The 23,518-nt window shown below is 33.4% G+C and overlaps 1 protein-coding gene across 5 annotated transcripts in view; it reads left to right on the forward strand.

Annotated features, from left to right (window-relative positions):
• Positions 1-23,518, forward strand: part of SPATA6 (spermatogenesis associated 6) — a 107,689-nt gene that overhangs the window by 62,843 nt on the left and 21,328 nt on the right. For 3 of the 5 annotated variants that reach the window (XM_010984722.3, XM_031465089.2, XM_031465092.2), the window contains 2 exons: positions 2,714-2,898; positions 6,707-6,806. The exons of 1 other annotated variant lie outside the window; for it this stretch is intronic. In XM_010984722.3, coding sequence (XP_010983024.1) covers positions 2,714-2,898; positions 6,707-6,806 — 285 coding nt within the window. The remainder of the gene's footprint in view (positions 1-2,713; positions 2,899-6,706; positions 6,807-23,518) is intronic. One more of the 5 variants, XM_010984723.3, reaches the window with a different exon arrangement.

The following is a 23,518-nucleotide window of genomic DNA, read 5'->3' on the forward strand; positions in this document are numbered from 1 at the left end:
TTTAAACCACTACTGACTAGTTTGGGGAGAAATTTTAGTAAACAAAAAATGAAGTGGTCTACCAGTCAACATGATTCAATTGGCATTGAAATTAATGAAGAGAAAATAATCTACTATAAGCCAAGTGGCTCATATTTGGGTATAATTCTAGAAACATCAAAACAACCTTTGCTGTCCATCTCAACATATACACTTATCTTTGTTGATCATGGACCTCTTTGATCGTGTTTTTGACATTCACTATGTTTTTACTTTGTCTCTGTGAACAGCAAATGGTAGAGCATTTTTCAGTTTTTTTTTTTTTTTATTCAATCTGTGTGACATTTCTTGGTCAGTTATTTGGGACTGTAACTGAGTCATTTGAATCACATGCTGCTTGGTTCTGGGATGAAAGCTTGATTCTCCCAGCTGACTGCTGACTCACCATATGTTGCTGTAATTCTGGAAAGCCATGAAAACTGTCGTAGTGTTGAAGCAAAAAGCTGTGTTGGAGTGGTGTTTTAATAATAAATGACTTATATTTTGTAGTGTGACTAATTCATACATCTAGACATTCTGCAAGATACTTTAAATAAATGATGGAAGGTCTATAAAATAGCTATTGCTAACCCTGTTTTACATATGAGGGAAATAAATCTGAGAAAGATTGAAGGTCAAATTGACCTTCTGAAAGGTCAAATATTTAGTGAATAGTAATTGCTAGGACAGAAGCTCATAAAGGCAGGGACTTTTTTTGCGTTCACTGTTGTAGTCTCAACAAAACATGGTGACTGGAAGTTAAATATTTGTTATATAAATGCAATTCCTTTCCCTCATTCTTTCTTGAACTCAACTCTAGATTATCAGTCCTATCACTCCACCAAAGCTACTCTTATTGATATTAATGGTGACCTCCCTATTGGTAAAACCCAAAGGTCCATTCTAGTCCTTTCTACCTTGATCTATCAGCAATACTTGACCCAGTCACTCTCCTCACTTGAAATACATTATTTAATTGACTTTTAGAACAACACATTCCCTCTTTCTTCCCCTCTTTGTCTGGCCATTCCTCAGCCTGTCCCCTTCTCATCTTCCCAGCCTCCAAACAGTGGGGCATTCCCAGGGCTCAGCTGTCAGATGTTTTCTAATTACACTCACTTCCTTGGTGATACCACCTAGTGCCATGTCTTTAAATACCATTTAGACCCTGGTAATCACCAATTTATATCTTTAACTTGTACTCTTCTCCTTAACTCTAATAGTTTGGATGATTGATAGATATTTGAAGGTCAACATATCCAAAACCAGACTCCTAATATCTTACTCTTCTATCATCTAGTTGGAAGGGTATAATTAATTCAGACAAACTCAGTTCTTTCAGTTGATCTGACCAAAAAACTTGGATATTATCATTGACAGTCTATCGGCAAATCCTGTTTGCTGTATCTTCCAGATGACTTCTGAATCTGATCACTTTTCACCTCCATTGTTACCACTCAGAGTCAAGCTGCCATCCTTTCCCATATTTTGTTGTAATAGTTTCCTAGCTGATTTACTTGCCTCTGCCCTTGGTCCCACTATGGGCTCTTCTGTTTTTTTTTTTTTCCCTTTTGTATATACATATACATATATATATATACACACACACACACATATGTATTTATTTATTTGTTGAAGTATAGTCAGTTTACAATGTCAGTTTCTGGTGTACAGCATAATGCTTCAATCATACATGAACATACATATATTCATTTTCATATTCTTTTTTCACCATAAGTTACTGTAAGTTATACTATATAGCACAGGGAACTATAGGCTGTTTTTAACACAGTAACCAAGGAGATCTTATTTAAAAAAACATTTTTTTTTCTTTTCTCTATTCAGAATAGAAGACTAAATCCTTAAAATCTTCCTTTTTTACTTCATTTTCTACTGGTCAGTCTAGCCCTGTTGGCTTTCCTGCTATTTCTAATATACCAAGCATGCCCCCTCTCCCACCTGCAGTATCTTTGTATTTATTTTTCTCTTTTTTCTGGAATGTGCTTCCCACAGATGTCCCCATGACTTAGGTCTTGTGGTCTTTACTAGGGTTGTCAGGCAGTTACTTCTTAGATCTTTACAAGAACAATCTTCTCTGTGAAGTCCCCACTGACTATCCTTCCCTATACTCTTCTCCTACCCCACCTATGGTATTTTATTTCCTTCCCATGGCATTTACCATCCTTTGACATACTATATATTTTACCTATTTATCTTGGTGTGTGTGTGTGTGTGTGTGTGTAACTCTAGCTCTCCTTATTAGAATGTAAATTTTTACTAGACTATAAGTTCTACAAGGGTAGGGGTTTATTAATTTATCTCTCTTGGTTTACTGTGAAACAATGAATGAGTACTAGGGCTAGAATTCTGTTTGGTCTCACAGCTAAACTAGGCTATCATTAGTTTATGTGTATTTGTCCTTTGTTTTATATATACTGCCCTATCTTTACTCCATTCCTACTCAAAAGCCCTTAGAATTGATAAAGTTACATAAATTTTAGACATGTAGAATGAATAATCAGATGTAATTAATATTTAATCATACAATGGTAATAATGATTGCTACATTCTGAAATTTACCTGCAAATATAGCTCTGGCATTATATTTGGGTTTTTTACTTTTACAAAAGTTGTATGTGTATGTATAAAATGTGACTATGTATATCATGTGTGTACATAAGTAATTTTTAAACAGGTTATCAGAACACCTCATGGGAGAGACTTCGATGACTCTTTGGAAAGGTGTGATGAATATTTGAGCTCAAGGTCATGTAGCAAGCCCCAGCATTCAGCCAGGACCTTACTTGTTCATTCAGCACCCTCAACGGTGCCGAAGCATTCTCCAAGCCCTGTGTTAAATCGAGCTTCTCTCAGGGAAAGGTAATGTTTAGCCTCTATTTCTGTACTAAATTTTTGAATAATCATCATTAAAAAAGACAGGCAGCAGTTATTCATATAAAGTAATTTTAAGAGGCTTAGTTTAATTTTTTTTTGGAACATATTGCATATTATGTAGTGTTAGATACTCCTTCCCCAGCCCAATTCTCTTGAAATGAGTTAATTAACTGTGTGAGTTTATTAATTAGGGTCACTTTAACCCTAATTAAATATTATAGTTCACAAAGTGAAAAATTGAGTATGCAATAATTTGTTTTTAGTAGATCCATAGGGATTTAATATTATAGTCATGGTTTTTGCATAAAAATACCATAGGTTACACTTTCCTTTTAGTGATAATAATGAAGGTATATATTGTTGGTAGATGGTACCCATTTTCCTCAAGTTACTTACCCCCAACTTGCCAAGAGAATCTTAACCATGTAAAGATTCTAGCTCTCCCTCTAAAAATGCTTTGGCAACCAAAGCTAGACACTTACTATAACTTGAATGTGAAAGAAATAATTCCTCTTCATCTGCTTTTGTTGTTGTTGTTGAATCCAAATTGGAAATTCTTTGCCTTTCTCACAGTTAGTAACATAGAAAACAAGAGTTGTTGTAAATCACACACACAAAAAGGCAAAACCAAAAACCCAACTCTGGGAATTTAAGAAATTTCATAGAAATTTGAAAACCTAAGAGTTATACCATCAACACGTGGAAACAATCCATCTTTACAGATGGTATCAAAAAGCTCAAGTAGCACACTAAATTCCTATGGCATATTAGGGCCATCAGACATAAATGACAAAGTTTAAGTGAGCTGTAGAGAGTCTATCAAAAGTTCGTCTCAGAACTGATGATTCAAAACAAGAATGTGTCAGTCTGGAAACTGTACTAAAACATCCCTGTTTTGAACAGATAGATTTGTCTGTTTCCTCATTAAAGCTGTGAACACTCGAAATGGGTATATACTGAAGACTCTCATCCTGAGATAGGGAATTTTGATTAATGTTGCTTCAAGTCTATTAGAATCATGCCTAGGGAGATCATCAAGTTCAGATAGGTAGGTAGGTAGGTAGATGGATAGATAGATAAAAAGAAGTATCTATATGTTTATATAGGGAGATATGTGTCTATGTGTATGTGTATCTGTAGGCTTTAAAAGTTCCAGAGAAGTTCTTGAAGAGGGTTTTTCTGCTGAAGTCTGGTAACTTGCATCTCAATTATCAGGGAACTGTCTCTGATTTCCATGTCTGCTCAGATGTTCAGTCAGTCAGTTGGTCTCCTTTTACTTACTTTTAGAATTAAGCACTTGTGTTTTTCTTGATTGGGTTCTTTGCCATATCTGTAGTTTTTCAAGAATTTTTTTTACCTTTATCTCCTTGTATGTACTTTTATTAATATTGTTTTATTTTTCTGCGTTTTTGCATATTTTGCAGAACTCTCCAATTGTCTACAACTATAGTAAAATGTCAGTTTTAGTCTTGTGTTATTTTATCCTTGTATATAATTTTGTCCCAGTTTTTAAAGTCTGTCCTTTGCAGGTTTTTAAATTCTTCATTGAGGCTATTTCCAAAAATTCTTCATTGAGAATAGCTGAAGTCAATTCTTCCTTTTTCATATTTCATTGCAGGGCATGGTTTAGAGTAGATAGCATTTACACATTTATTTTGATGTTGGGCAGTAGATGTGGTTAAGCTCTTTGCTAGAAGGAAATCAGTGATTCAAATATTAAACAATGTTACATATTTTCCCTGTGACTTGAGGAAGTGTGGGATACTTTTAAAATAAAAGATATAATGGCATTTTAGTTTTGAGTATAACTTAAAATTTTATTGGGGTATGTTCTAAGGTAAGTGAACTTTTCTACATTCACCTCTACTTTGAGGATATTTTCTAAAAAAAGATCTCAGTCTAGTCTCTAAAGGAGAGTAAAATATATCAATTTGTCTTTAAGACATATTACTAGGAACAAAAACATTTTGTATTTTTAGCATACTCAGTGCCACATCTTTAAATATAAGACATTCTCTGATCTATCTTTTAGGCCACTGAGAAATATACTTTCAGGGTATTTATATAATCCCTTGGAATCAATAAATAATTTAAACTGATATAAATGTAGATTGTATGTTCCAGGCAAAATTGGGAGTATGACAGAACATACAGCTCTAGTTTATCTGGGTAAATATTCATTAAAATTAAATAAGTTTACTTCTGAGATTGCTGTAAAATACTGACTCCCTAATCGTGTATATGTATAAGCAGACTTTTGAAAACTTTATCAGTGACTCTTAGCAAATGAATTTCTTTATTTATAGTGAGGGCCCTTTTTCTTTAAGCCTATTTAAAGAATATCTCCGACAGAGTTAGTGCACAATAAGAGGGTTCAATTTTGATTATAAGTATTACATTTCGGAAGCAGTTTTCTTCTCAGAGTATAAATATTAATATTATGACTTATAATTTATATTAGCTTGTAGAGTTATTACTAAAATCAGACTACGAAATAATAGCAAATCTAATTTAAAATGAGCTGATATTCTTTTCAGTCATGCTTAGGTCTTGCTTTTTGTAAATGGAGTTCGATTATTAGGCAATCATTTCTTATACCACAGCACAGACTAGTGGATCCTCTCATAGTATCATGGAAAAGATACTCTTGGAGCTGCATATTTGGGTCTCAGATTTTCTAGATGTGTTACATATGTAGCAAATAACAAAGTCTGCCAATATATTTTCCTAGATGCTGTAACACTTCCTTTTACAAATGCAGGAGATTGAAATTTAGATGTAGATGATCATCCATTATTGATTGCATCCTTTTAAACAGATTATATAAATCATTTATCCTGCTTAATAGTTTATACTTTGTGTAAAAGTATAAAATTGTTACTTTGTGAAAACAAGCTGGAAGATAAAAAGGCAAAGTTTTAAGCAACCTATTAGTATTTTAGTACTCATTCCTTTACAAAGGAATTATCAAGAACGCTTCATATATAATCAGATGGACCTGGAAATTTTCATTATTACTTGCATAAAACAAAGTAGCCTAATTATGCTAATGCTAGTTTCCAGTGTGGTAAGGGCATGAGAAAGAGGAATGGTTGCTTTATTTCTTCTTTGACATCTTTAATTCCAAGACTAGACTCTAAGTCATATTTTTCTTTCTTATTGTTCAATGTATTTTTAAGTACACTTACCGTATAGCAGAGACTACAGAAGTGATACCATCTGTGCTGAGACGGGATCATTCAATGTTTATTTCCCCTGGTATTCTAAAGGAATAAGAGCAATATTGGATTCCAAATAATATTTTCATCAATTGTAAACATTTTGTTTCATTTCATATTAGTTTTATTTTTCTGTATGCAGAAAGGAGTTTCTTCCATATTTAAGAAAATATGATTAAATTACTGGAAAATGAGAACCAATTTTAGAGGTATTGTATGTGAAATCATTGTTCTAATATAAAAAATCTATATATTTAGAGATAAAATTCTAAAGAATTATGTATGGAAATTGTTAAAATGGTCAGATAAATAGATATGCTCTCCAAAAAGCATGTCAAACCTTATTTTTAATGCTATTTATTTAATATATTGTTAGGACTTAATACTACAATTGAGAATCAGTACCTGATTTTATACTGCCTCTTATCTTTGGTCAAAGGAAGAAAATATATTATTCTAATCTTTATATTTTATCACATATGGATAAGGAAAAAATGACTTTCTTTCTGGCATTTGGAAAGATTTATTTTCCTCTCCCTCTGGCTACAAGTCACCTTTGTTTTTTATGCCTACAGATTCCATTCTGATTGGTGTTCACCTTCAAACTGCGATGAGATCCATGACCGGGTAAAAAATGTCTTGAAATCACATCAGGCTCATCAAAGACATTTATATGTTAGTTTCTAAATTTTTCTCTTGAAGGCTTTTTTAATTAGGCATGAAAACCACCCAAGATGCTTAAACCTCACAATATTTAATCACTGTGAAGGAAAAGAAAAAATACAAGCTCCATTTGATGGAAGTCAGTGATTTTGCTAAAGGCAACATAGCTAACTTCCTGCTTGACCTGAGTCATTATGCAAAATGTTTGACACAGATCAGGTGAACTGTAAATGATAACTATCTCATAAAGAATCAGTAAGTAGTGACTTTATGATAATTTTTTCCACAGCCTTCAAAATATGAGAACTCTTATTTTGTGGCCCAGTATAAAGCAATTCCATTTCCTGCAAATAGATTTGCTATAAATGGTTGAATGAGACATATGTATTTTAAAGAAGTTTCCCAGCTATTTTTATGTTAATTAAATACTTAAAAGAGGAAAAGAGCAGGTCAGGTTTATCAGGTTTAATATTAGAGAACATCAACATGAGAATACTTTCTGAGAAAAGTCAAATAAACATACATAGGAATGACAGCTAGGAAATAATTACAGTCTATCATTCACTTTGTGTATGAGTCCCAGTTTTAGTCATTAGTTTAAAAACAATTATTTATCATGTATCATGTTGGGCACTAAGCTTGGTCCTGGGGATATAACTGGATTATGTGACATTGGCCTCAGTTTGTACTGTTGAAAGTTTCTGTATGCTTATTGCTTTTAAATTAAACTCGTTTTCAAAATATGGTATACTGATAGATAGTCCCAGCAGCTGCCGCTCCCAGAGTTAACATTGTCCTCACTTCTAACAGCAAGCTTAGTATTGCGTATTTTGATCTTTCCACAAATGACATCCTACCATGTCTTTTCATTTTCTTTTCATGACTTATTTCACTTTGTTTTTGCAATTCAGACATTTTTGCAATGCAGACATCTTGTCATACAGTTCTTCACTCTTGCTGCTGCATGGTGCTTCATTGTGTAAAAATACTACCATTGGTTTATTTGTTCCTCTATTGATGGACATTTGGGTTTGTTTTTGGTTTGAGCTGTTACAGTACTGCTATGAGCAGCTCATGTGTCCTTGGGGAACACTGTATATATTTGATTTGGGTTTGTCCCTCTAGTGGAACTGCTCAGTCATTGGGTGTATAAATACTCAGCTTTCCTAGATACTGCCAAAGACTTTTCCAAGTGATTTTAATAGTTTACACTCCCGCTACCAATGTGTGTGAGTTCTATTTGTTTCACATCCTTACAACTACTTGATGGGTGTGTGTGTGTGTGTATTTTCATTTTGGCATTTTGATAGGTAAGACGTAGTTTATCACACAATTGTTTTAACTTGCTGTTTCCTTATAACTATTAAGTATGTTTATTGACTATTTGGATATCCTCTTTTGTGAGTACTTGTTCAAGTTATTTACCTATTTTTGTGCTGAGTTGTCTCTATTTTGGTTTGTTAAGCGTTCCATATAGATTCTTGAGATGAGTTCTTAGATATGTTTTGCAATTTTCTTTTTCCACTCTGTGCCATTTCATTTTCTTAATGATATCTTTTGAGGAAATTTCTTAAGTCCAATGAATCCAATTTATCATTTTTTTCTTTTTTGATTAGCATTTTTAGAAGTTTTGTCTTGTCAATGGAAATAATCAACAATCTATAATAGGAATAGAAAAGAATTTTATTAGAGCCAGACTGAGAATGATAGCCCAGGAGATTTGAACTGTGAAAGAGAAGTGCTTGAATTGTGTTCTGCTGGACTGCAAAATGAAGGAGGCTGATAGAAGCAAAAACTGCAGAGTTACTGTTAGTTACTTGCTCTCTAGTTTACTTTCTTTTAAAATGTCCTCTAGTTTGCTAATCCTGTATTCTGCTAGGTTTATATTGCTGTTAAGCTATTTGAAACTTCCTGAAAGACAACTTTCAAGAACTTCTTGAAAGACATAAGCTACCAAAGCTAACTCAAGAAGAGATAATCTCAATGGTTGTATACCTATTATATAAATTTAATTTAAAGTTAAGAATCTTCCATAAAAGAAAACCCTAAATCCAGAGGTTTTCTCTGGTGAATTCTACCAAATCTTTATGGAAAACATAATGCCGGTCTTACACATTCCTGAAAATAGAAGAAAGAATACTTCCCAGGTTGTCTTATGATATCAACATGTACTCTAATGCCAAAACCAGACCTTATAAAAAAAATACAGACCAAAATCCCTCATGAACATGTATGTAAAAATCCTTAACATTATACTAGTAAATTAAATCCAACAGTATATAAAAATGAAAATACATCATAATCAAATGGGCTCATTCCAGAACTGTAATGTAAATTCATTCTATTAACAGATTAAATATGTATTTGTTCTCAGTGCCATTTCAATAGACACAGGAAAAGTATCCAACAAAATTCAACTCTCTTCATGATAAACACACTTAGTAAAATTCAGGTAGAAGGATACTTCCTCAACCTAATAAACAACATCTTTGAAAAACTTAGAGCTGACATTATCCTTAGTGGTGAAAGCCTGAATGCTTTTCCCCCTAAGTTTAGAAACAAGGCAAGCATGCCCCCCCTCTCATCATTCATTTAGTGTCATACTGGGAGTCTTAGATAATGTAGAAATACAAAAAAAATAAGTAAAAGACATATAGGTTAGAAAGAAAGAAACAAAACTTTATTTGCAAAGAATATGGTTATCTATATAGAAAATTCCAAAGGAGCTATAGAAAAGCTTCTAGAACTAAAAGTGAGTTTAGCAATGTCACAGAATACAAAAAAAGTAATTTTTCCTATATACCAGCAATGAACAATTGAAATTTTAAATAAGAAAATTCATACAGTTTACAATAACACCAGAAATTAAACTACTTAGGTATAACAGGATTATACCTAATGCAGGATCTGCATTATGAGAACTACAAAAACACTGCTGAAAGAAATAAAAGAAGATAGAACTAAATGAAGAGAAATACCATATTCATGGATTGGAGGACTCATTATTAAGATGTCTTTTTTCCCCAGTTTGACCTCTAAATTCAATGAAATCGTAAAACTCCCATCAAGTTTTTAGATAGATATTGACAAGCTGTTTCTAAAATGTATATGGAAAAGCAAAGGAACTTGAAAACCCATAACATTTCTGAAAACAAAGTTGGAGGACACACTACCTAATTTTAAGACCTACTGTAAAGCACAGCAGTGAAGACTATAGTATCGACTAAATTATAGACGTAGATACCAAGGAATAGAATAGATACTCCATAAAGAGACCCACACAAATACTGATTTTTGACAAAAGTGCAAAGTCAAGTAAATGGAGTCTTTCCATTTGTTGTCTTTTCAATACATGGTTGTGGAAAAACAAAAACAAACTTCTTGATACATAATTCAAAATATATTGTAGCCCTAAAACATAGTAGAAAATCCATTTAATTTATATTTAGAAATGATTTTAGATATAACACCAAACACAGTCTATAAAGGAAAAATATTGTTAAATTAAACTTCATTAAAATTAAAAACTTTTGCTCTATGAAAGACATTATTAAGGGAATAGGAAGACAATCATTCTCTGAATGAAAATATTTGCAAATCACAGATATCATCAACTACTTAACATATATAAAAATAACTCTTCAGACTCAACAAGAAAATAAATAACCCAGTTAAAAATGGGCAAATGATCTGAACAGACATTTCATCCAATTAACATTGAGAAAATGCTGAATAGTCATTGTAGAAATGCAAATTAAAACTACAGAGATACCACTACGCACATATTAGAATTGTTAAACAAAAACAAATCTCCACCCCCACCCTACCCCCCAAAAGCAGTAGCAAAAGCTGTCAAGGATATGGAATGAGGAATTCTCATTCATTGCTGGTGGAAATGCCCAAAGATATATAGCCACAGCCACTTTTGAGGACAGTTTGAAGGTAGTTTTGTATAAGTTTAAACATATACCTAGCAATCCTACTCTTAGGTATTTCCCCAAGTGAACTGAAAGCATATCTTCACATAGAAGCGTGTAGGTGAATGTTTATAGAAATTTTATTCATCATCACCAAAAACTGGAAGCAACCAAGATGCTCTTTAATTATGTATGGTGAATAAACATGGTACAACCATTCAATGGAATATAATTCAGCAATAAAAAAGAACTATTAATTTATGCTACAACATGATGAATATTAAATTGTTTGTTAAATGAAAGAAGCCAGAATCCCAAAGTCACATATTGTATGATTTTATTTATATGACATTGTTAAAATAGCACAAGTTAGGGGATGCAGAAGCTGTCAACTACAAAGAAACCAGCCTTACAGGGGAATTTTTAGGGTCCAAGAACTGATTGATACGCCAGTGTGACTGATATATGACTATGCATTTGTCAAAACTCCTAGAAAAATGTACATTAGAAAGAGTTAACTTATTGTATGGAATTTAAAAGTGTTTTATTGGGTCTTCTGAGGATTTGATGTAGATTATAATAAATCTAGCAGTATTAAAAATACAAGACATGTCTTTAAATTAGCTTAAGTAAATTACTTTGGAATATAATATTTTGGCTGAATGCTGTAAAGCTAAAGCCAAAAAAGCTATGTAATCACTATGTTCTTGTTTAGGGATCAGCAAACTTTTTGGAAAGAGCCAGATAGTAAGTATTTTGTGTGTGTGTGCCATGGGGTTCTTGTCACAACTACTCAGCTCTGCTAATGTGGCACAAAAGCAGTCACAGGAGCATGTCTGTGTTCCAGTAAAACTTTATCCCTGTGCAATAAAATGTGAATTTCATGTAATTTTTATGAAATATTCTTTGTCTCTTTCCCCTCAATCATTTAAAAATGTAAAAATTACTCCCAGCTATCAGACCATGCCAAAACAGGCAAATGGCTAGAGTTGCCCTGGGAGCTGTTTGCCAACCCCTGCTCTAGTAGATAAATGTGTTCCATGCAGGGATATGGGTTAACAATTCTGAAAATATTTTACATGTATATGAGAGTTGGAAAAAAAGTAAATAAATTGTAGTTAAAATAACCAGATTTTTCATTGTCAGACAAAGAAGTTATGAAGAAACAAGATGGATAAAAGGCTGGAATGAACCCTGTGATGTTGGATTAGAATCTAAGATTAACAGTTTTAATTCATGTTTATAAATTTAAATAAATTGATAGATTGATTCAGAAATGTAGATATAAGAAAATACAAGGGTTAGCATACATACACATTTCCTAGCTTTGTCCTCCAAGAGGGTCTAGAAGGAGTGACAGCCCAGTAGCAGCAAGGACACCCAGCTCCCAGACCTAATGCCTGTTAGGTATTTCTAAATACCTATGTTCAGTAAAAGTTACCATGACTTTTTTTTTTCTTGGAACAATAGCCAATTCCGGGGATAGGGCAGGGAAAACAAAAGATGAGCGTGGAACATGTTACAGTGTACCTGATAGGTATTTTTCACGCTCTCTCAAATTCTTTTCATGTCCTCATCTCTCGTTATTTTTCATTTATTTGCCTGATTTTTACCATCTCATTTAAAGTTTTTTTTCTGATTTCTTAAAGTGTCATATTATTTTTAAGGATGTTTAGCATTTTCCTTTTACTGACAGGGTAAGATATCAGGAAAAGATACTCTTAGACTGTACTCTTCAGGTGACTGCTGGTGGTTCTTGCCTGCTAGTATTCTCATCCCTGTGTAATTTCCTCCCAGCATATGTGATGGGGCTGATCTGTGTAAACAGTAGGCTGTTGCAGAAATTACAGTGTATGACTTCTGAGGCTGAATCATAAAAGATGTTGATGTTTCTGTCTTGGTCTCCTATAAAGTCACTTACTCTTTGTAAGTCAATTTTCAGGTCACAAGGACATAGACCACTTAATACATTTTTGTTCTGTTTTGGGAGCATGTCTTTTCTGCCATGCTTTCACTGAGGGCTCCTTATTTGGTCTTTTTCTTCCCCTCTTAAAACTTTTTATAAAGTTTAACCACTTACGATGAATTTTTTGTGTATGTGAATTATTTTTTCCTAAACTTTCAGAAGGGACATATGATTTAGGTTAACTTTTTTTAATTTGTAGCTTGAGAGCTCTTTTTTTTTTTTTTTTTCTGCTTATGTCATTTATTCCAAAATATGGCAGCTTAGAGAGTTCCTGACTTTTTCTCTTTCCAACTTTTATATAGAATTTTTCTTCTCTTAATTTTGTTTCCCTTCTCAATTTGGATTCTTTTCCCAGATGTTTTTACTCAATGTAAAGTTTTATCTTGGAAGGTGACTTTGGCATGCAAGTTTTGAGAGTTAATGGGTCCCAGACTGCTCTAGCTTCTTCAGTACTCATCACGGTGGAAGTAAGAAAACTTCTTCCAATTTCAGTTGGCTGTTGGCTCACTGAACTTTTGAGTGAAACTCTCTTTTGTTATTTTGAAGTTATCTGGCTTATCAGATGCATTAATATTTTCCTCTGATTTCTCCTCCAGAGATAATGTTACCAACTGTCTCTTGTAACTCCTGGTGGCTTGTTCCCATCTTCTCAGAGTTTGGGGTTCATGCAAATATCTTGTCACTCCATTTTGTTGCAGATGTCTTCCATGGCTTTTTTAGTACTGTGTTCTAGGTACTTAATCTTTTTAAAATTTCAGTATAACATATACAGTATAAATTATACAGTGCAGTGAGTTTTCACAAAGTGAACCCATGTATAAACAGCATCTGAGTCAGAGACATGGCATTACCTCTGGTGCCTCATTTCAGTTACTATGTGTCCCACTATTCTAATATCTAACCACATGTAGATTAGTTTTATGTGGTTTTGAACATTTCATAAATGGAATCACACAATATTTATTCTTTTGGACCTTGTTTCTTTGGCTGATAACTACATTGGTGACATGCGTGTACTTCATTTTTATTTCTGTATAGCAGCAGTCAGTGAACTATGACCCACAGGCAAATTTCAGACTTTTAAATTTCATTGGAACATGGATAGGATCATTTATTTATATATTATCTATGGCTATTCTTAAGCTACAACAGCAGAGACGAGTAATTGTGATAGAGACCACATAACCTGCAAAACATACTATCTGGTCCTTCACAAAAATAGTTTGCCAACACCTGTTTTACATATTCTGATAAAAATACCATAATTTATCAATTTATCCTACTTTTTATTTGTATCTAATACTAATAGTGCTATTATCAACATTATTGTATATGCTCTTTGATGAACATATGTATGTATTCCTGTTAGTTAGATACTAAAATGGAATTTCTGCATCATAAGGAACACGTATATTCTGTAGAAGATACTGCCAAAGAATTTTTTGAAGAGTTCCAGTGTCAGTGATTGAGAGTTCTAATGTCTACATATCCTTGCTAACACAATGTATTTTCTGTTTTATGTTGTTGTTGTTGTTGTTACAGCTATTCCAGAGGGTATGAATTGATAACGTTTTATGGTTTTGCTTGGCATATTCTAAAACTGTGTTATTGGTTGCATACAAGTTTAGATTGATTTGTTCTGATTGACTTATTTATTGTTGTAAACTATCTCTAGGAACACTTCTTGTCTTCAAATAGAGTTATTATAGCCATACAATCTTTTGTTGTTGTTAATGTTGCTTGGTATTTTTCATCCTTTTACTTTCACTCTCTCTGTGTCCTTATCTGCATGTCTTTCATAATACATTGATAATATTGATATATAGTAATATTTATATTTGCCTCTATATTGTTTTATATAGTAATATTTATATTTGCCTACATACTCATTTTTTTGGTGCTCTTTATTTTTGGATTCTATTTTTATTTAGGATCAATCATTTCCCATTTGCCTGAAGAATTCCCTTTAGTGTTTTTTGATGCAGGCCTGCTTTTGGAAATTTTTCTTATTTTTATTAACTTATTAATTATTTTTTTACAGATCTACTAAATCTGTGAAGGATTGTTTGATGGCAGATGTTTATCTTCCTGCACTTTAAACATGTTATTCTGTTATCTTACGGCTTTTGTCAATTCTTTGAGAAGTCAGTTTTCTGTTTTACCCTTGCTACTTTGCAGGTAATGTCTTTTATTTGGCTTCTTTTAATATTTTCTCTTGCCTTTGTTTTCAAAGATTCAGTTTTATGTATTAATCTTGCTCAGAATGCTGAGAGCTTCTTGAATCTGTAAATTCATGACTTAAATTAGTTTGGAAAATTCTAGCCTGTTACCTCACATATGCTATATGACTGTTCCCTTATTTCTTACTTCTTGGGTGCCCAGTTACATCTGCTATACCTTTTCATTGTCTCCCATATGTGTTTTACATTTATTTTTATACTTATCATTCTATTTTTCTTTTATTGTGAATGTTTCCTATGAACCCATCCTCTAGTTCACTGATGTTATCGTCTCCTGTTTCCAATATGCTGTTCATCCATCTATTAAGTTCTTTATTTCAGCTATTTAATTTTTAGATATAAAATGGCTCTTAGATTTATTTTTATAGATGCCAACTTTTTTGATCTCCTTAACCTTTATGTCTGTTTTATCCAACTTCCCATCTATTTTCTTAAACATATTGGTCGTAATTATTCTAAAGTGCTTGTTTCCTGACTCTTGATACCTGGATTAAATTTGGGAGCTGCTTCCTTTGTCTTTTTCACTTTTGCTTACTAGTCATGTCGTTCTGCCTCTTTGTGTACCACTTATTTTAGAATTAAAATTTAGATAGTATTTTTAAAAGAACTTTAGATTTTTCCAGGTGAAGGAAGGGTTTCTCCTTTCTTCTACTAGGCAGGTAGTATCATGGGCTGATAACCTTGAATCAAAAGAGATTGAATTGGGTTGAGGCTATGCTGATCTGCTGGTAAATCTCAGTTTATCTTTAATCAAACTTTTGCTAAATCTCAATTTAGCCCTCTTTTGGGGACATAAGCCCCCAGTGTTTTCAAGTTAGATGCTTTCATGTGTTTGTCTTCTTAGTACCAAGAAATCAAAACAGTTTTTGCCCTGCTTGTCAGGGGTTTTTGGCTTAGTTCCTTACATTTCCACACCAGGGAATTTCAGACATTAATCACATATTTGAGTCCCCTCTAGTCTGTTTTTGTGACACCAGTCCTGCATAGGCACCAGGATGTCTGCTGGCTCCTCTGTCCAGCAGCTCGAGCTCTGTGAGCAGTTCCAGTTGCTCTCAGAAGTCAGGTGCCTTCAGGGGAGATGTCCTTGCAAATGGTCAACTGTCAGTTCACTACTTCTCAGGGCTTTTTACTCTCACCTACTGTGTTTTCAAAGTCTTTCTTTCTGATGGATGTTTGTCTTTTAAGTACCATCTGATTGTGTGGCATAGTTCTTTTGTTTTTCAGTCATTTTTGGATTAGCTTGTTGCCCCCTAATCTGGCACAACTTCAAAATTTAGCAGATATCTTCATAAGGACCTTTTATATATTTGAGGCTCTTCCAGTCTTCAGTTTTACCTCTCTAGCCTAGTGTGATTCACAAAAAAAAATTCTGCTGTGTGTTCTGTCCCCAGAAATAGCCTTTGAGCCAAGACCAGGTGCATCAGCTTAGGTAGTTCAGATTGTTAAGGGTCTTCAGTTTAAAAATAGTTACAATTCCTTAAGTGTCAATATTATCTCTAGGGTTTTTGCTGCTTGTGTTTTCAAGTCCTCTTGCCCTGGTAGATCTTTATTTCTTAAACACCATGAGACAATACTAGTATCTGCTCTAGTTTTCAGATATTTTGGGGTTAGTTACCCAGTAGTCCCATGCAGCTTCATTAAGTCAATAAATGTCATGACCGAGAAACTGGCTGTATATCTAAGTCCTCATAAAACTCCAGTTTCATCACCTCACTCTCATACAATCATCAAAAGCTTTGTTGGTTTCTCTGTGTCACAGTAATAACCCTTGTCCTGATAGAAGCCCTGGTTCTCAGCCTCTGGCCCATGCTCAGAATGTGCACATGCTTTGGAAAAATGAAGGTATAGATAATTAGCCCACCTTTGAAAGCGTCTCTCCTCTGAAATTTTAGTACCTCTAGTCGTCATTGTTTCTCTACCTTCCTAATAGCTGAAAATATAGAAATTTTAATTTTTTTCTGGCTTTTAGCAAGAGTGCTGGTCTGCCATGAATTATTCCATCTAACCTAAAAACAATTACTGTATGTTTTATGAGGGGATTTGTACCTCTGTGTATTTGTTTTTTATTGCTGCATAACAAATTACCATAAACTTGGTGGCTCAAAACCTTGCATTTCTGTAGACCTGAAGTATGACATGTGTCTCAAAGGGCTAAAATCAAGGTTTCAGCAGGACATTTTTCTTCTAGAGTTTCCAGGGGAGGATCTGTTCCCTTACCTTTTCCAGCTTCTGGCAATCGTCGACATTCCTTGGCTCTTGGCCACTTTCCTCCATGTGCAAAGCCAGCAACATTGCATCTCGCTGACACTTATTGTTAGTCATATCTTCCTCTGTCTAACCACAGCCACAAAGTGTTTCACTGCTTTTAAGAACTCATTTGATTTAGTTTGGACCCACCCAGATAATCCAGGGTAATCTCACTTTATCAAGATCCTTAACCTTAATCAAATCTGTAAAATTACCTACTGCCACGTAAGGTAACAGATTTACTGGTTCTGGGAACTGAGGCGTAGACCTCATGGGAACCATTATTCTGCCACCACAGTTCCACCAATATCTTCCTGGAATTCTCTTCTCTGATAATCTTTTTAAAGTTTTTTTTTTTTTTGTCATTTACTTTAGCAGTTAAATATTATACATTTAAGTATGGTTTGCTTTGTATTTATTCAGTTTGGCATTTATAGCACCTCTCAAAAAGCACACATTAGACTTGTTTTCTGTGTGCCATATGTTTCTTAAGGTCTTTTATTTTCATTCCTGGACATTTTCTGATGGCAATGTTTTATATTATGAGTATATTCCAATCTGTGACTTGCATGTTCATTTTCTTAATGAGAGTCCTTTTGTGAATTAAACATAGCCCAGTTTTTCTCTTCTTTTGGTTAGTGCTTTCTTTACCCCATGTAAACAAACTTCAGCTCATCATGGTTCTGAAGATAGTCTCATATTTTAAAAATCTTTCATCATGTTGCCTTTCAAATTAGACCAACAGTGCATTTGCAGGGGAGGGTGTAGCTTAAGAGGTAGAGCGCATGCTTAGCATACACAAGGTCCTAGGTTCAATCCCCAGTACCTCCTCTAAAAATAAATAAATAAGTAAACCTAATTACCTCCACTCTTTAAAAAAATAAATAAGAAAAAAATAAGAAACAAAAAAATTTTAAAAAAATCACAAAAAACAAAAAAAACAACCCAGCAATGCATGTGGATTTGATTTGTATGTATAATGTGAGATTTGGATCAAGGTTAATTTTATCCCCATTATGATCCAGCGTCTTTCTCCAGACGGCCATTCTTTTCCTCACTGTATTACACTGGAGAGAATCCTGGATTCTGTTCCATTCCACTGGGAATTTAGATACATGAGTCTGTTTCCGGATATTCTGTTTCGTTGGTTTAATGATCTGATTTTTGTATTAGTACCATACTTTCTCATTTGCTGTAGGTTTATAATTACTCTTGACATCTCACAGCATAAGTTCTTCAGCTTTGTTCTTGCTTGCAGATTGCCGTGATTATTCTTGGTTTTTTTGAGTTTTGATCTGCATTCCAGAATCAACTTGTCAGTTTTTAAAAACCTGCTAGGATTCTGATTGAGATTACATTAAATCTATGCCATGATTAGAGGAGAACTGATATCTTATCAGTATTGAGTCTTTCAATCCATGAAAATGGTGACTTTTATAATTAATTTAGACCTTTAATTTCTTTCAGTTATGTTATAGTTTTCATTTTAGAAGGCTTTTGTGTATTTCAGTAGATTTATCCCTAGATGTTTGATATTGTTGTGCCATGATAAATTGTATCTTTTAAAATTCTGTCATCTACTTATTCTTGAATGATGACTAGAATAGATTTTTGTATGGTGACCTATATCCAGTGACCTCCTTACATTCACATATTAATGTTAATAAATGGTAGTTTTTGGATATTTACATATATAATCATGAAATCTGTAAATAATGACATTTTTATTTCTTCCTCTTTAATCTTTGACTTTTGTTTATTTTTTGCCTTATTACACTATCTAGGGTTTCCAATGTCAAATAGAAGTGGTGATATGGAGGGCATCCTGACTTGTTTGCCATCCAGAGAAGAAAGCTTTTTGTAATTCAGCATTAAGTATGATGCTTCCTGTACATTTTTTGTGGTCATTCTTTGTCAGATTGCAGAAATTCCTTGTATTCCTTATTTTCTAGGAATTTTTTAATTTATATATGTATGAATTTTATCACACTGCATCTACTGAGATGATGATATGTTTTTTTCTCCTTTTTTAAATGTAGTAAATTACTTACCCGATTTTCAAGTGTTAAACCATACTTGCATACTTGGAATAAAACTCCTGGTCATGATTTTTTAAAAATAGATATCACTGGTTTCAATTTACTAATATTTTACCTAGGATTTTTATGTCCAAGTTAATGACAGTGATTGGCCTGTAAGTTTCCTTTCCTGTAATGTGCTCTTCATATGTTGACTGGCCTCATGAAAAGGAGTTGGAAAATATTCCCACTCATTCCCTGGAAGAGTTTGTATAAGATTATTTATTTCTTAAATGTTTAAACAGTTTTCATTAATGGATTTAATTTGCTAATTTCATTTTATTGTGGCCAGAAAACATATTTTGTATGATTTTAGACCTTTTAAATTTACTGAGCCTCATTTTATGGCCTAACATAATATGGTCTTTCCTGGAGAATTTTTCATGTGTACCTGAAAAGAACGTATATTCTGCTGTTGTCTGGTAGACTGTTCAATAGCTGCCTGTTAGGTCTAAGTAGTTTATGGTGTTGTTCAAGCCTTCTGTTTGCTTGCTGATCTTCTGTCTGATTGTTCTAGCCATTGTTGGAAGTGAGGCACTAAAGCCTCCAACTATAATGTGGCTGGAGTTTCTCATTCCTCCAGAGAAGCAAAAGAAACAGGATGTGTATGTATAACACACACACACACACACACAGAGAAAGAGAAAGAAATATTAAAGAATTGGCTCATATGATTGCGGAGGCTTGGCAAGTTCAAAATCTGATGGGATAGGCTGGCAGTCTGGATACTCAGTGAAGAGTTGTAGTTTGAATCCAAAGGCAGTCTGCTGGCAGAATTCCTTCTTCCTCAGGGAGGTCAGTCTTTGTTCTGGTAAGGCCTTCATCTGACTAGATGAGGCCCACCCACATCATGGAAAGCAGTCTGCTTTATTTGGAATCTAGTGATTTAAATGTTAATTTCATCTATAAAAGCACCACAGAAATATCCAGAATAATGTTTAACCAAATACCTGGGCGCTGTGGCTGAGCCAAGTTGACACACAAAATTAACCCTTAAAAATGCCTTTTCACACTCTGCCTCCAGGAAAGTGTCAAAATTATCATTTAACTATTCTTTAAGTGATCTTTCCTTTTGACTTTATTATCCTCTGTTACACTTATAAACCAGGTGATATAATTAGAAAAACCCGGTTTGAGGCCAGCTCTGCAACTTATTATCCTTGTGACTTTGAGCAACTCTGAATTTTCTCTATCTTATGAATTAGGAAATCAAAGCCATTAATTGTCCACAGTGATAATGCAAATTAGAACTAGTAATTAAATTCTATTTGAATTCTTGTCCTTGTATACAATTCATTGTAGATGATGTTTTGAATTTGATAGCAATAAAACACATTTTATAGGTATTTTAGCTATATATGAGAATTTTATTTGAGAATGGCAGGTGCATGTTTAATTTAAATACTGTGTAATTAGTGAGATGCCTGCCTTTTAGTTCTGGCTTTATCTTAGACTATTGAACCATTTTTGTCCTAAATTTTTCAGTTTGCAAGCTTGAGTGGGTGCCTTTTATTTCTTTGTCCCAGGGATGTTCTGAGCATGTCAGTTCCATGTGAGATAGTGATCGCTGGGGACAGGAATCTTGAGAGAACATTTAACTTACTGCCAGTTTCAGGAAAGGAAAACACACAACTTCTATTAATAACGTGTCATTTTATTAATGACTTTTGCTTAAAGAAAAACGTTTCTTCATGGAAATCCTGAAAAAGTTTCTTCTGGGCTATATTATTTCGGGATAACCCTCATTAAAAAACTAACTGAATAGATACTAGCTGAAAGAGTTTGAGCCTAATTCTCATACAGGAGAATAATCTGATGGTTTAGAACAGAGACTTTGACTTTGTAGTGCAGCTTATTTGCATTCTAGGAGGCAGTATAATGTAAATCAGGTTAGATCTGGGTTTAAATCCCAGCTCTGCCACTTAATAACTTGTATCTTTGGGCAAGTTATTAATTTTTCTGAGTTGCAATACCTTTTTCATTGAAGTTATTGAAGGCTTACAAGAGACTCAGATAAGAAGTACCTAACTCAGTCCTAGATACCTTGAAAGAACTCAACAAATATTGGTGTCATCCATCTTTTTCTGTATTTACCTGTGGGCAGATGGGAATGCTGGTGAGGAATAAGAGGGGAGGCGCTTCTCTGTGCCCCAGAAATGTATTTTCAGGCACTGAGTGACACATCTCTTCAAATACTTATTTTACTTATACTTAATAGCTTATGATAAGGGATGATATTTGTTGCCTCTTTGCTTTTATATAACTTGACCTTTTTTAAAAAAAAAGCCTACATAAGCAGACTCTTATAATAAGAGATATGTATGTGTTTTGAATATATATAAAATGTCACAAAATATAGTTTTAAAATTTAAAGAGAATATCCATGAAGGCCTTCTAGTCCTTTTTGTTTCTCAGGCTAGAATTCCCCTCCATGAAATCTTTGATTCCAGATCAGTATCAGTGCTCTGAATGAATAGCTGTAGTGATTGTGATCTTACTCCCTCTTAAGATAGCCATTCTGTTTTTAGAATGCTCTACTAATTAGAAAGTTCTTCCTCATTTTGTTCTTTACAATGTCTCCTAGTAATTCTACCCTTTGATCCATTCTACTCATGGAGCTTCATAGAATGGACAAACCTTATTCCACATGTGTGCAGGAACCATGTCTTAGTCATCTTTCTATCCTCAGAGTCTAGGATAATAAGTACCCAGCTCAAAACAGGGGTATATTTAATGAATAATTGAGGTTCATATTTATAAAGGTATTTTTATTTTTTTACATGTAAATGTTTATTCACATTTTCTATTATTCCTGATCAAAAATTATTTTTTCAACTGTATTGACAGAATTAAATAAAGAATATTGATTAATGTTTATCTCTAATACCACTTATTATATAATCTAGAAATTAATAACTTTTCCAAGGATGGAATTTTAAAATTCAACATTATTTACATCTCTTTCGTTCAGTTCTTCTTGTAACACAATCTGTTTCTGAAGGTTGAAAACATTACATTGTTTCTTTTATGTCTTACACTTTCTTTTGTATTGTCCTTTGCACTCATTGCAGGCGTCACATTTTCTGTGATGTTAATACAAGTGCTCTACTTCATTGACTTACCAGACTGGACAAAAATAAGCAATATCCATCTATATGCTATATAAGAAAAAGATAGAAACCAAATATTAAGGAAAAGTTGAAAATAAAAAGACAAATATATGCCATCCAAGCACTAACTTAAGGAAAGCTATTGTAGCTATATTAATAGTAAACCAAAACTGTTAGGGGAAAAAAGCATTAATAGGAATAAATGGAGTTACTTCAGAATGGTAAAAGGATTCATTTTACCTAGAAGTTATAATAGTTCTAAAGATATATTCACATTTTCTGTGATTTTTTAACTTGCTATAATATTTATTGCTTACATCTTTAACTGAATGCTCTCGTCTCAATTTCATGCCATCAGCAAAATTTTTAAACCATTTTTCTTCATAATCTTTGTTCAGCTGATTTTTTACATAAAATGAAGGACTACCTTATTAACACTACTCCTTGAGACAATCTCTTTGTACTTACTAGTTTCTTTTACCGTCAGTTCTCTTCGTTTCTGTTCCTGTTTGACTACAGAATGAGGGTATTGGCTGGTAGTTGACAAAGATATTTGATACTAGATTATATAAAATTACCATACATAAGAACATCATTACTATGAATGACATCCTTTACAAAGCTCTCTCTTTATAATCCAATCTCTCACGCCCTTGAGTGTGTCTGTCAGAAGGAAAGAACAAGCTGCCCATAGAAGGAAGAGGAACCATGTAATTCCAACTACCTTGCCTTTTATTTTTGCCTCTTGGGGTTTGTTATTGCATTCTGAGTAAAATTCTAAGTCATTTCCTTTGTAAGTCATAGGTATGTGTTAAAATGCTTACATCTACATAGTTTTCCTAGATACTTATTTTGCAGAGTGCAGGTGCAGTCTTTTAGGAGTCCACGTAACAATGTGTAAGCTGTTACTATGCATATTATTACATATCGACACAATATCCACTCCTATTCATTCATTGATGCAAGAAACATCTACTGTGTGTCTAGTCTTTGATAAGCAGTATCAGCAAAACTATAGTGAAATTATATTAGTTTTGTTTGAACTATTGAACAGAGTAATAAAATCTCACTTACTCTTTTGTTTCCTTACTAAGAAATCCAGGATTTAATTCAGTTTTTTACATTGAATGAGAGGGTGTCATTTTAATTATAAAATAAATTAATGG

Source organism: Camelus dromedarius, chromosome 14 (genome assembly GCF_036321535.1).
Source record: "Camelus dromedarius isolate mCamDro1 chromosome 14, mCamDro1.pat, whole genome shotgun sequence".
NCBI classification, from domain to species: Eukaryota; Metazoa; Chordata; class Mammalia; order Artiodactyla; family Camelidae; genus Camelus; species Camelus dromedarius.